At 37.6% G+C, this 12,006-nt stretch overlaps 2 protein-coding genes and 1 long non-coding RNA gene across 4 annotated transcripts in view; 2 read left to right on the top strand and 1 right to left on the bottom strand.

Annotated features, from left to right (window-relative positions):
- Positions 1-222: 222 nt before the first annotated feature.
- Positions 223-2,450, top strand: LOC141350252 (uncharacterized). The gene is made up of 3 exons (XR_012358302.1): positions 223-275; positions 834-1,484; positions 2,052-2,450. It is a non-coding gene; the product is annotated as an uncharacterized lncRNA (long non-coding RNA).
- Positions 2,451-6,952: 4,502 nt separating this feature from the next.
- LOC129451594 (alpha-aspartyl dipeptidase) lies at positions 6,953-9,190 on the top strand. Its single transcript, XM_073855054.1, has 8 exons — positions 6,953-7,157; positions 7,375-7,454; positions 7,542-7,616; positions 7,714-7,793; positions 7,884-8,057; positions 8,293-8,352; positions 8,436-8,518; positions 8,617-9,190. The coding sequence occupies exons 1-8, from the start codon at positions 7,054-7,056 to the stop codon at positions 8,681-8,683; spliced, it is 723 nt and encodes a 240-aa protein (XP_073711155.1). The 5' UTR covers positions 6,953-7,053; the 3' UTR covers positions 8,684-9,190.
- The window catches only part of itgav (integrin, alpha V), a 31,797-nt gene continuing 28,756 nt past the window's right edge, over positions 8,966-12,006 (bottom strand). For both annotated transcript variants that reach the window (XM_073855053.1, XM_073855051.1), the window contains exon 30: positions 8,966-10,818. In XM_073855053.1, coding sequence (XP_073711154.1) covers positions 10,720-10,818 — 99 coding nt within the window. In that variant the 3' untranslated portion in view covers positions 8,966-10,719. The remainder of the gene's footprint in view (positions 10,819-12,006) is intronic.

The following is a 12,006-nucleotide window of genomic DNA, read 5'->3' as shown; positions in this document are numbered from 1 at the left end:
GGGTGGGGATATTGAGAGCGCGTGTGTGTGTGTGTGTGTGTGTGTTTTGTATTCTATTTTTTTTTTTTTTTTACTTTGAATCTATTATAATTGTATTTACTGTCAAGTATACTTCGCTTGTACTTGTTGTTTGTTCATGATCCTGAGGACCCCCATGAAAACGAGATGTTGCATCTCATGGGGTTGATCCTCTAATAAATGTCAAATAAATAAATAAATAAATATAGGACTACATGCAAAGCAATGTACTCCAGACCGCACAACTGGACATACAAGTACTTTTTAAAAAGCTCATTATTCTTCTTAACTTAAACATGCATGCTTATTCTTTTTACTATTGTCTGTTTTATTATTAGTAAACAGTTTTGTTTTAAATTGTTAAAACATCTTTATCCTTTTTCAGATTATATTTTTGTTAAAGATTTTTTATTATCTACATGTCATATCTGTGTTTATTTCAAGTGCAAACAGTAGAACTGTCACAAATGAATATATCTATGACTTTGCACCTGCACTTAATTTAGACATTTTTAAACATTTTAGGTCAAAATCAGAGTGTAACTTTTACTTTTCATACTAAATGAAATATTCAGCCCCAAATAGCACTTGATTACAGAAGAGTTTTCACTTGTTAACCTGACCGATACAGCAACCATCACACCAAACATTCCAAAACCTGTTTCATTAGATAGAAACAATCAATGAATTTGGGCAACCAGTATCTGATTGAATACTATAGCTAAAAGTGTGTCACAGCTTTGTTCTGATCGGTTGTTTCTGTTTATGTGTTTTGTACGCTGTGTGTTTTGTCATTCATTGGTTTGTTTTGACAGGTGGCCATGCACGTACCAGTCATTGTCTTAAGCCCAGGATACACTGCAAGATTTTTGCTCTCCTATAATATCATTACCTTATCACACTGTGCGACATGGATCATTTAAACTTGGGTACGACAAGCATGAAGACTGTATAAAGATGACACCTCTCTCATAGGTTGTGACGACTGTGACTCCAGTTAAGTGCAATGTCACCAGCATGTGCTAGTGTTAAACAAATACTGGTACGCTGGTCGACATAGGACCACCGAAGAGCCACGATCACAGAAATTGCCACAAATGTTTCACGATGGTAATCTTTCGTTTGGGACCGCCAAAAATCATGCAGTGTATCCCAGGCTATATCCTCCCCTCCGTCTAGTCATCATCTCATTAATTATGAGATGCGCTGTCAGTGCTTTTTCTTTCTGACTCTTCTCTGTTCTCTCCAGATTGTGCCCTGATGCCATCTGCCCCGTTCTCCCAGCCTCATCTTCCCTCTCTATGCCTAGCTTCACATCGGTTGGCTCTTCTTTGGCTCTCTTCATCCCGTCTGCCTGCCTCGCTGCTTTCCCTGATAACATTTCCTGACTGATGCCTTGCACTCTGACTCTTTCTGCAAGGTGCCATTCTCAGCAGTGACTCAATTTAGTGCCACCCTGCTGATTGGTGAGTCTATGCATTCTGGAATTGAGATTTTCATTGCCCATTCAATAAACTGTTTTGTGCCTACAGTTGAGTCTGTGACTTTTTTTTGACCAAGTGATGTAAGTAAGGTCTCAACTTTATACCTTTTAATATTGATTTCTAGTTACACAGTTGTCTTTATGATGGGCCTAGCATTTTTTAGAGAGTCTGTATTTCTGTTTCCTATGTCAATACTACCTATTACAATGTTTTTGGTTGAAAACAATTATATGCCTTTGTTGCCAATGTTTGTTGTTTATGGGTTTTATTAATAATCAAATATTAAATAAGATTCATTTATAACTGAGCAAAAAAATTAATCCTTTTGGAGTTTATATTCCATTATAATTTGCCTAATTCTTACTAGAGTACATGTAATAAAGTTTTCTTTGTCATTTATGTTTTTACTACAGTACATTCTGATTGTATGAAGTTATAAGACTTAACAGTTTACAGGCTGTGATGTGCATTAGGCCTACTTATACTAACATTCCTAGGTCATCCATTTCCCAGGGCAGCACAATAAACTTTACCATTTATGTGTTGCAGGCATTGCACTTCTGAGGTCATCACCATCTTTCTTCAGCCTACCAAAATGATTCTCACCAACCACCCCAGCTCTGCTAAGCTTAATGTTGGAGGTCTGCTGTTTTTGAAGCAGGGGACCACTGTCCATTAAAGGCTTCATAAACCATTTAACAAAATCACATAAGATAGGGTAGTTCATACTCCATGCGATGTGCCATACAATGGAAGGGCCATGTTCCTTATCACATCTGGATACTGCAAAGCTCCTGTCTCCTCAACAATTTACGAACTAATCAATTATTAAATGAAGAAATGCTATGGAAAAGCAAAGATATTTCTTCCTGTGGAATTTGAGTCTTAAATTTAGTAATTACTGTTTTATGGCATAAATAAAAGTTAAATATTTTGTTATTTTAAAAGCATCATGTATCTTTTTTCATTCCTAATGTATTCTACTAGTAGTGTGTCAGGCACTTTAACCCTTCTGAAAAAAGACAAGGAAAATAGAGAGCATCATATCAAAACAACTGTTTATTTGCACATGCAACATTAAACTATGGTATACATCTCTGTTTTCATTACAATATTGAAAAGGATGAGTATTTGGAGTCTACAGTACTGCTTGCTCCATCTCCAGCAAAGATAAAAACATCCTAAGAAAAAGGACTCATTCACATAGTATTCCTCTTTTTACAACCGCGACACATTTTGCACAGACAACACAGCATCTGGAGGACGTATATGATCCTCACCAGTGTTATTTATTGTTTTTTCCTGTGTGTGTCTAATGATAATAAAAAAAATATAATTGATCAATTATACTTTGAAGGATTAAGCAAAACTACTATATTTACTATAAAGCTATCTGAACCATTAGCAGCTTCATAAGACTTAAGGTGGTTATCAAAGGGACTAACAAACAAATATAATGCATATGGGTTGACCTGTAAAAACATAATGTCCTGTTTTCATTTGTCAGTTACCATTTAGGCTTTAGAAACATGATAAAGTTAAAGTGTATTTAAAAATATAGTTTGGAGAAATGTGTGAAAGTGGTCATGAATTTCAAGGGTTGAATGATTATAGTTAACTGTTTAAAAATATGTAGTTGTAGCCTACTAATGCTTTTATAAAATGCTCAAAATATATTTTAGATTACATCCTGTGATATCCAAGCCTTCTTTCTTTCTGTGTTTTCAAAGCTCCACACCAGTAGGTGGTGGTAAAGAAAACCGTGTAGGTACGCGTTAACACGTGATTTACGTGTTAACACGCACTTACGCGTTAACACGTAATGCGTGTAAACACGTGACTTACGCGTTAACACGTAGTGCGTGTTAACACGTATTTTTAACACGTTTTTGCCCCGTTGGCCTTCCATACACGACTGTCTCCTTTGCTTGGTTATCCGTGGCACTATCCACTCGCCATACGCCGCCGCCACCCCGCCTCTGACATTTGGTGCAGCTCCAACACGTGACCGTGACGTCAAACGCATTAAATTATACGTCTGACGGCTCTATCCTATAGGATTTTGGCCAGACGGCAGGCGAGCGTACACGTTAGCTCTCATGTCTGTTAGCTAATCAATCAGCAGAAAGTTCAGCTTTCACACCCCATACACCCCATAGGTTAGGCTTTGAATTGGCAGCATCCACTCGCCATAAGGCAAGGTGCATCTCAAACAAGCCTATTATATACGTAGACACCTCGTAGACTGAGCTGCCTATTGGAGCTGACGTATCGCGCGGCCGCCATCTTGGATGGGTCTCCAGTGCGCTCCCTTGCATTCATTTCTAATGAGGAATAATCATAACTCCCCTAATTTTTACCGGATTTTCACACGGTTTGAGCTGTTATAAGCGGCAGAGATTTAGTTATGATACAGGACGCTGCCACACATTGAAAATACTGCTTTCATCCTAAAATACTTTGTATTATCATGGCATATTGACCAGGGGCGATTCTAGGATTTTCATTTTAGGGGGGCTCAGCCCCCAGTAAGGGTATGATTAAAAAAATATTATTTAACTATTAGGTTGTATACTACTAACCTTATTGCAATCCACTATTCCATTGTATTCCATGTGTGTCATATATGGGACTAGAAAATTTTCATTTGGGAATGGAGAATTTTTTACAATGAAGACTTCCTGATTCATTATTCACTGTGCAAATACACCTACATATTTCCAGTAAAAACACATCATTTTACTGTTTGCATTTCTATGCTCACATAGAAACCTTAGCTAAGGATTTTTTTGACAAAATAAACTTTTAACCAGAAAATAAGATAAATGTGTGTGTTAACATAAATGTAAACATAAACCGGATTTTTTTAGGTTAATATTATTAGTTGATAGCCACTGTGTTAATCTGGGAATTATACAGATCTAAAATATAGAAAAGGGGAATGACCAACAAGTGATCTACCTTAATACTGAGTTGTCAAGATGCAGTATGATTTGGTTTTCAGGACAGGGTTTAGATTAAGCCAGGACAAGGCCTTAGTTATATTAGGATGTTTATGTAGTTTTTACAAACATACCTTACAAAAATATTACAGGTGTGCATCTTGAGACAAAACAATGTGACTGATGTATTTTAAGATATGTTAGTGCAAGCTACTTTTAGTTAAGAACTAAAACTCAAACAGGCATTTTAGTCTTGAACTAGACTTACGCCCTGTCCGGGAAACAGCCCCTATGTCTATACTGTAGGTCAGGGGTCTCCAACATTTTTATAAGCAAGGGCTACCACAATGGATAAAACTATCTGGATGGGTACTTACTACTTTCTGATATAGTTTAATCAAAACTTTTTTCTTTTACTTGTTGTTTTATTTTCTTTTACTTGTTGATACGTTTTAGTATTGTTTAAAATGTTAAGATAGGTAAACCAAGCCAAGCTAATATTAAAAATACCACATTGAACCCTCAAAAACTTACTAGGAATACACAATGCCAAAGACAAATACACAGGTGCCTTACACTTTTTAAAAGGAAGGAGTTCAAATGTTGAAATATTAATATTTTAAATGAAATGAAACAAACAAATTAATTAAGCTATACTTTACTTATATTGTTAGATTTTAAAAAAGTTATTTTACTGCAAATATAAGGTGAAATGCCCATTAAAAGCTCGATTTGCACGTTTGATCCAGTTTTTCCACACAATAAAAACTAGTTTTATAAAAGGATACACTTCACAATAACCTGGTATTTCGCTGCATGAAATTATCTGCCTGATGCGTTCAGAACAACAACTGTAAAGCAATGCATCACGCCAGCACCTGACTTAAAAACCTGTAACGTTAATAAGCAATATAGATGCGTGCTTTTACTGGTAACTTGACTGACCTGCTGTCCTGCTCCCTTCTTGGCGAATATTTCTGTGATTGATTTTGCAGCATCTCGCTGCGTCTGTCTCTCTCTGCGTCTCCTTTGCGCTGCATATTTGTTAGATAAAGCCAAAAAGCAGTGGGTTGCCGTCGTTTGGTCATGTGGTGGCATTTTCTCACCGCGATTGACTGACTCGTAGATTTTAAGAGGTCCGTCATTCATTCATATCGTATTATTTCACATGTCAACCTGAGCTGACTGCACGGCAGGTTACAACAGCCGCCAGGTCAAGATGGCCAGTCCGCCCTGTACTACTGATGTTCGCTCTGCTCGGCCCCCCTGCGGATTGAAAAACGCGCTAAATCCATGCTGACTCAGATCAGGGGAGGAGCCGAAACTTGACGCAGCATGCCGCCTTTTCTAAAGAGTTTTTATAGGGGACTGAAGCGATCACAAATTAATGAATCAAATATTTTTTTAGGGGGGCTGGACAGAATTTTAGGGGGGCTGAAGCCCCCCTAAAATGAGGCTAGTGACGCCCCTGGTTAGGCTGCTCCTTATCCTTCTCCAGGTTAGGCTTTGAATTGGCAGCATCCACTCGTCATAGAAAGTTCAGCTTTCACACCCCATACACCTAATTTTTTTGTAAATTTCGAACATGCGCCGTCGTCACGTCGCCGCCGGTGAACAATTCTTCCATACCATGCACTCGCCGTGACGTCACCGCCGGTCTTACGTCTGCAGTCCCTATCAAATCCATTCAAAACTCCACGCGGACTGGCGGCGACGGAAGGTTAGGCTGCTCCTTATCCTTCTCCAGGTTAGGCTTTGAATTGGCAGCAATCACTCGCCATACTAGGTTAGGCTTTGAATTGGCAGCATCCACTCGTCATAGGCGCTGCAGGCACGTGACTGTGTCATGTGGTTTTTAAGTACCGCGAGAGCGATTCGAGATCAGCCGCCTGAAGTTAGCCAGCGCAGTTCCTGAAGAGGAGCTGCACGGGCTGTAATGACGACACAGCTGTTTCAAGATTGGTCGGATTCACCACATGACAATCACGTGTGTTTCGTGTGTATTTTCACGCCCCCAGTTCCACAAATGCTCACAAATCTGTATTTTTATAACAGTTGCACATTCAATCTCACACCGGTGCGGAACGTTTTGGGGTTAACGACATGTTTCCTTGAAACGGTGTGCAACGGAATGCAACGGGACCGACCCAACAGGTTTTAGAAGCGTTTTCTCTTGTTTGGTGGGGGTCGGTGGGTGTGTCAGAAATGTCAGCCCAATCAGCGGCAAGATGTATAAAACCACGCGATAGTAAACAGACAGCTCGCTCAATGGGTTCAAGTTGGAATGTTGTCTTTCATTCTGGACGGCAAGGGCAGTGACTGTAACATCGAGGGTATTTTACAGTATTAAACACACATTTATAACGATTTCATCAGGCATTTAAACATTTAAAAAAGAACACAAACAATGGCCTCTCAGCTACCGTAGTTGCAACTCTTGCGTCATCACAACACAGTGTTCAATGCATCACAGTTTCAGTTTAATAAACGTTGTGCAACGTTTTGTCGGGGCTGAACGCAGCCCTGTTGTCAGCAAACAGAAGTGTTGGTCATGTGCTGCTGATCTCAGCGCTTCCCATCTACATTTTTAATCAGCCAAAGAAAGGATCATGAAAATAAGACTTCTGCTGGTATCAAATTCCACACTTCATGGAGGAGGATATCTGCAACACTGTCAACAACAGATCCAAGACTTCTTTGGAAAGGAAGTAAGTTCTCTATAAATATTTTGACATGCTGATCTTGCAATCCTGAAAAAATATTTTATATACATTTTAATACAAACTTTTAATAAAGACATCCTTATACTTTTGACTGTATATATAGTGCCAACTGGAGAAATACAAAATCTATTGAATTCACCTAAATTGTCTAATCTAACCATGCATAGGCTTAAGTACGACATGCATTTTTAACAACAGGGAAGTAAGGAGGATCCTCTTTGTCCCGTATGCACTCCATGACCGAGATGCCTATACTAAGACTGCCAGAGACAAGTTCAAAACATTGGGTTTGTTGCTTGGTTCATTGTAACTTATTTAAGTTGAGTGCAGTCCCTTTGGGTTTCTGTTCATCTCTCTTTTAAACGTTCTTTCAGGCTACGAGGTGGACAGTGTCCACGAGACATCAGACCCCGTGGAAGCTGTCAGGAAAGCTGAAGGGATATTTATTGGTATGAGGGATTTCCATTTGCTAAAGTTGCATGGTATTTAAAAAAGGCATAATGTTGGTGACAGCATTGGGCTAATGCTTATTTTTGTGTCTTTTAGGTGGTGGTAACACATTTCGTCTGCTGAAAGCTCTCTATGACAACAACCTTGTAACTGAGATTAGAAAGAGAGTTTTACAGGTTAGTCGACAAGGTTTTCATCAAAATGGAACAAAGCTGCAATATAATTATTAACTGTACCATAGTTATGTACCATAACTTGTTCTACAGGATGGAATACCATATATGGGATCCAGTGCCGGTACCAATGTTTCCACCATCAGCATCAACACTACAAATGACATGCCTATCGTCTATCCACCAACATTTGCTGCTATTGGTTTAGTGCCCTTCAACATCAACCCTCACTATCTGGATACTGACGTCAACAGTAAACATATGGGGGTGAGTAAAGCTGAGCACAACACAACTTTAGACAAAAATCCATAGATGTTCAATAGGGCTTTATCTATTGTTTCTGTGTTTATTGAAGTACAAAATAGCATGCGGTGCAACATTAAAAATTTACTTTTCATTAAATAAAGGTCAAGTGTGTAGTTGCATTAATGTTCAATAAGCAGATGCTACAATAAAACATTTATATGTAGATTCTTAAAGGTTTGAGTTTTGCATTTTACAGGAAACTCGCGAGCAGAGAATCATCCAGTACCACGAGGAGCCGGATACACCATGTGTGCTGGTATGTCACATTAATGGTATCCAGTTTACTTGTTTTTCACTAATGTGATTGATGTGTAATAATACAGTATACTGTAATGACAGGGTCTGAGGGAGGGATCTATGCTCTTAGTGGAGGGAAACAAAGCCACATTGCTTGGGAGCACCAAAGCACGACTTTTCCAGAGGTATTTTTAAAACCCTTCCTCATGCCGACATGGAAAACACAGTTATATTATTAGAAAAATTTTGAAGTAACAGTGTTGTTTTTTTATTTCTTTCTCAGAGGGAAGCAAACTACAGAGTATGAACCTGGCAGTGATCTCAGCTTCCTCCTGACTGATGCACAATAAGCTTATGTATAATGGACAAAACTATATTTTTAACAATAAAAAAAATTCATGTGGGTTAAAGCAAGCAATTTTTGCTTTTAGCACAAGCTTGCATTTGGTTATTCATCAACCAGATAAGTGTTAACTGTTTCGCAAATCCTGCAAGGTCCTGGTCATTAATCTAGATTACGTAAGTGTGTTAGCAGGAACTTTAGACACAGATAAGGTAATGTAGGTAGTAATGTCATGCCATTTACAAATAAGTCCAATGTATGAGCCATAATGAATAAGAAAAAATCCAAATTACACCAGTACTTTTGTTTATTGAATTATGGAAGCATTAATAACATATTGCTGAACAAACTCAAGAAAAATGTTACTAGGAAAAATAAGTCCAGGCAGTGATTTGTGTTTTTTTAAACAAAGGGTTGATTCTCTAAAATACATATTTTTAGTTACAATGATTAAGTTCTATTGATTTTTACAGACTTTTTTTTACAAACAACCTTTGTAATACTAAAAAAAACTTGAGACATACATCTTTTAATATCTGTGTTAAAAGCATACTTGATTGTATTACAACTGTTAACAAAATTTCATTTAGACAACATACTTACGGCAACCCAATATGGGCAGCAGCATTAGTATAATATAGGAAATCAATATTAGGTTTGTAATTTGATGGGTGTTATATTGCAGTATAATTTACTGTATATGTGCAGTCAAAATAAAAATTAATTGCTTTGAAAAGTCTTTAACCAAGAGAATCAATAAACATCAGTCAAATAAAAAAATCCTTTCAGATTTGTAAAATTATGGTTTTATAGAATGGCAGCATCTTTGTAAGAACCTGTAAAAAAAATTACTTGTCGCTTGACTGAAATGAGTCCTAAAAGTAAGCATGGATGAAAATAGTAAAATGTAACCATGAACAATTAAAAAAAGTCATAAAGGTCAATTTATATGCCATCTGAAAGATGAAAAACAGGCTTTCCATTGATGTATGGTTTGTTAAGATAGGATGATATACAACTATTTGAAAATCTGAAATCTGAGGGTGCCAAACAATTTAAATATTGAGAAAATTGCCTTTAAAGTTGTCCAAATGAAGTCCTTAGCAACACATATTACTAATGATAAATATTTTTTGATATATTTATGGTAGGAAATTTACAAAATATCTTCACGGAACATGATCTTTACTAAATATCTTAATTATTTTTGGCATAAATCAATAATTTTGACCCATACAATGTATTGTTGGCTATTGCTACAAATATACCTGTGCGACTCATGACAAATGCGTTCTGTTGGTAAAGGGTGGTTGAAAAAATAAACATGCTACAATTTCACTGTTCTTTTGTGCAAACAGATTATTTCTTTTTAATTATAGAAATTTAACCGAATTAAATCCCTGCACTAATATGTGTTTACAGTAGACAAACATAAGAATACTTTTTCAGCCCAAATAGTCAATAAGAGTCAAAATCCCCAAATTCTGAAACAACTGTAAATTAAGGACACCAAAACTGCTGCCAAGAGTCCAAAATAGAAATTTGGCTGCACTAAACAAAACAACACACAAGTTTCTCCCACAAAAGAATGAAAACCAGAAATTTGTACCAAAGCATACATACTGTTCCTCAACATTAAATCTATTACAGGTTAAAACATTATAAAAAAACACTTTAAATGTATTAATATCTACACCCAATTGAAATCAAACCTCACGAAGTCTCAGTGCAGGTAAACAGAAAAGGCGCACAGTGGAAAAGGAAGGGACGCAGGGCTTTAATCTTTCAACATTACTGCATGTTATGCTTATGTGTACCATTCAAACAACAACAGGCGCCATTAGGGATATCCACATATTAAAAGTAGGCATGATCACGCTCCGATGCCTTCACTGAAATGCTGACCTGCTAATAAAGAGAAAATCTTCTAAAGGCATGTATTTTATTCTCACCAGTAGTGCCAATAGCCTGCATTTCTGGCATAATCCTGCAGGTGTGCTATTATTGTATTGGTGCTGTAATGAACTGCTAAAGATGAAGACTTTAGGCTTCTGTGTTTCTCTCTCCGTTCTCCTGAGGCTGGAGCTGTTCTTTTTCTATGTTGTCATCCTGTGGTGGCCGGACACGTTTAAAGAAGCCCAGCTGTGGAAGAAAAATATGAATTTAAGACTCAGGGTTCCCATGGGTTCTTGAAAGTTTGTGAATTTGGGGGGGGGGGGCAAGGCCCTAGGAAGTTTTTGAAAATATACATAGATACAGGTCATTGAAAGTGCTTGAATATATTTTATGCAATGGAAAAAAATCCATATTATTCCCTGTGTAGTGTAGGCTAATATCATACAATTTCTAGCCTTTTAAGCACAGGTGCTATACTGTTCGCTTTAAATGCTTATATCTTCTATATGGGAATGTTGATTAATACCCAAATTCCTTTTTGCATATTTGTGTTTGACACATGAAAATGTCTTGGGTTACGTATGTAACTGTTGTTCCCTGAGAAGGGAACGAGACGCTGCGTCTCCCTTGCCATACTTCATGCATCCCTGTAACGCCGTCTTTGGCAATATTTCAGATAGCGATATACTTCCTGGGTCCTGCGTCACCCTGTCTTTGTCCTTAAGCCTCACAAAAAAGCAGTTGGGCGTGTTACAGAGTATTTCTGTGCCGAATGCACTTCGCCAGGGTTCGTACAAGTTTCGGAAAAGTATTTTTCGATTATAGGCCCAGCTTACGTTTCAGGGGTCTCTAAACGTATCACTTCTTTTTATGGGCACTTCCCCTGGAAAACCCCGCCCACCCGTCAATCAGCGGGAGACGATAGAACTTACAAACATCACATCACGCAACAGCTTTGTTTCATTTCAAAACTCAACAATGGCATGAAAGACGACATGTGTTTAGTGTGGGAAGCAGAGTTTTGCATGTGTGTTTGTTTAATGCTGGATTTCTCAACTGGGTCATGAGTTACATGTTGCAAGTAAGACCTTTGTGTTATTTTGGAATTAGGCGTGTAAGTGCATATGTAAATGACACAAACATGTAGTGAATCATAAGATAATACAGTGTTGTATAAAGTATTGCATGACTTGTACTCGCTCCTCCCGCGGTAGTAACTCCTCATTCTTAATTTTTTCGTACGTTATCAGAAATAATCGGTAAAGCTAATCTGTATTTTATAAATCTGATTAAACTAAAGACTCTCTGGAGATATAAAGGATGTAATACTACTCTATAGGTACTCCAGATTAACATCAGAAATGCAGAAACAGCTTGTGTTATGGGAGCTTTAAACCAAAGCAGTCTCATTAGACATGCTGTTTTGATTTTCTT

This window comes from Misgurnus anguillicaudatus, chromosome 17, assembly GCF_027580225.2.
Source record: "Misgurnus anguillicaudatus chromosome 17, ASM2758022v2, whole genome shotgun sequence".
Classification (NCBI taxonomy): Eukaryota; Metazoa; Chordata; class Actinopteri; order Cypriniformes; family Cobitidae; genus Misgurnus; species Misgurnus anguillicaudatus.
This window is presented reverse-complemented; position numbering and strand designations above follow the sequence as displayed.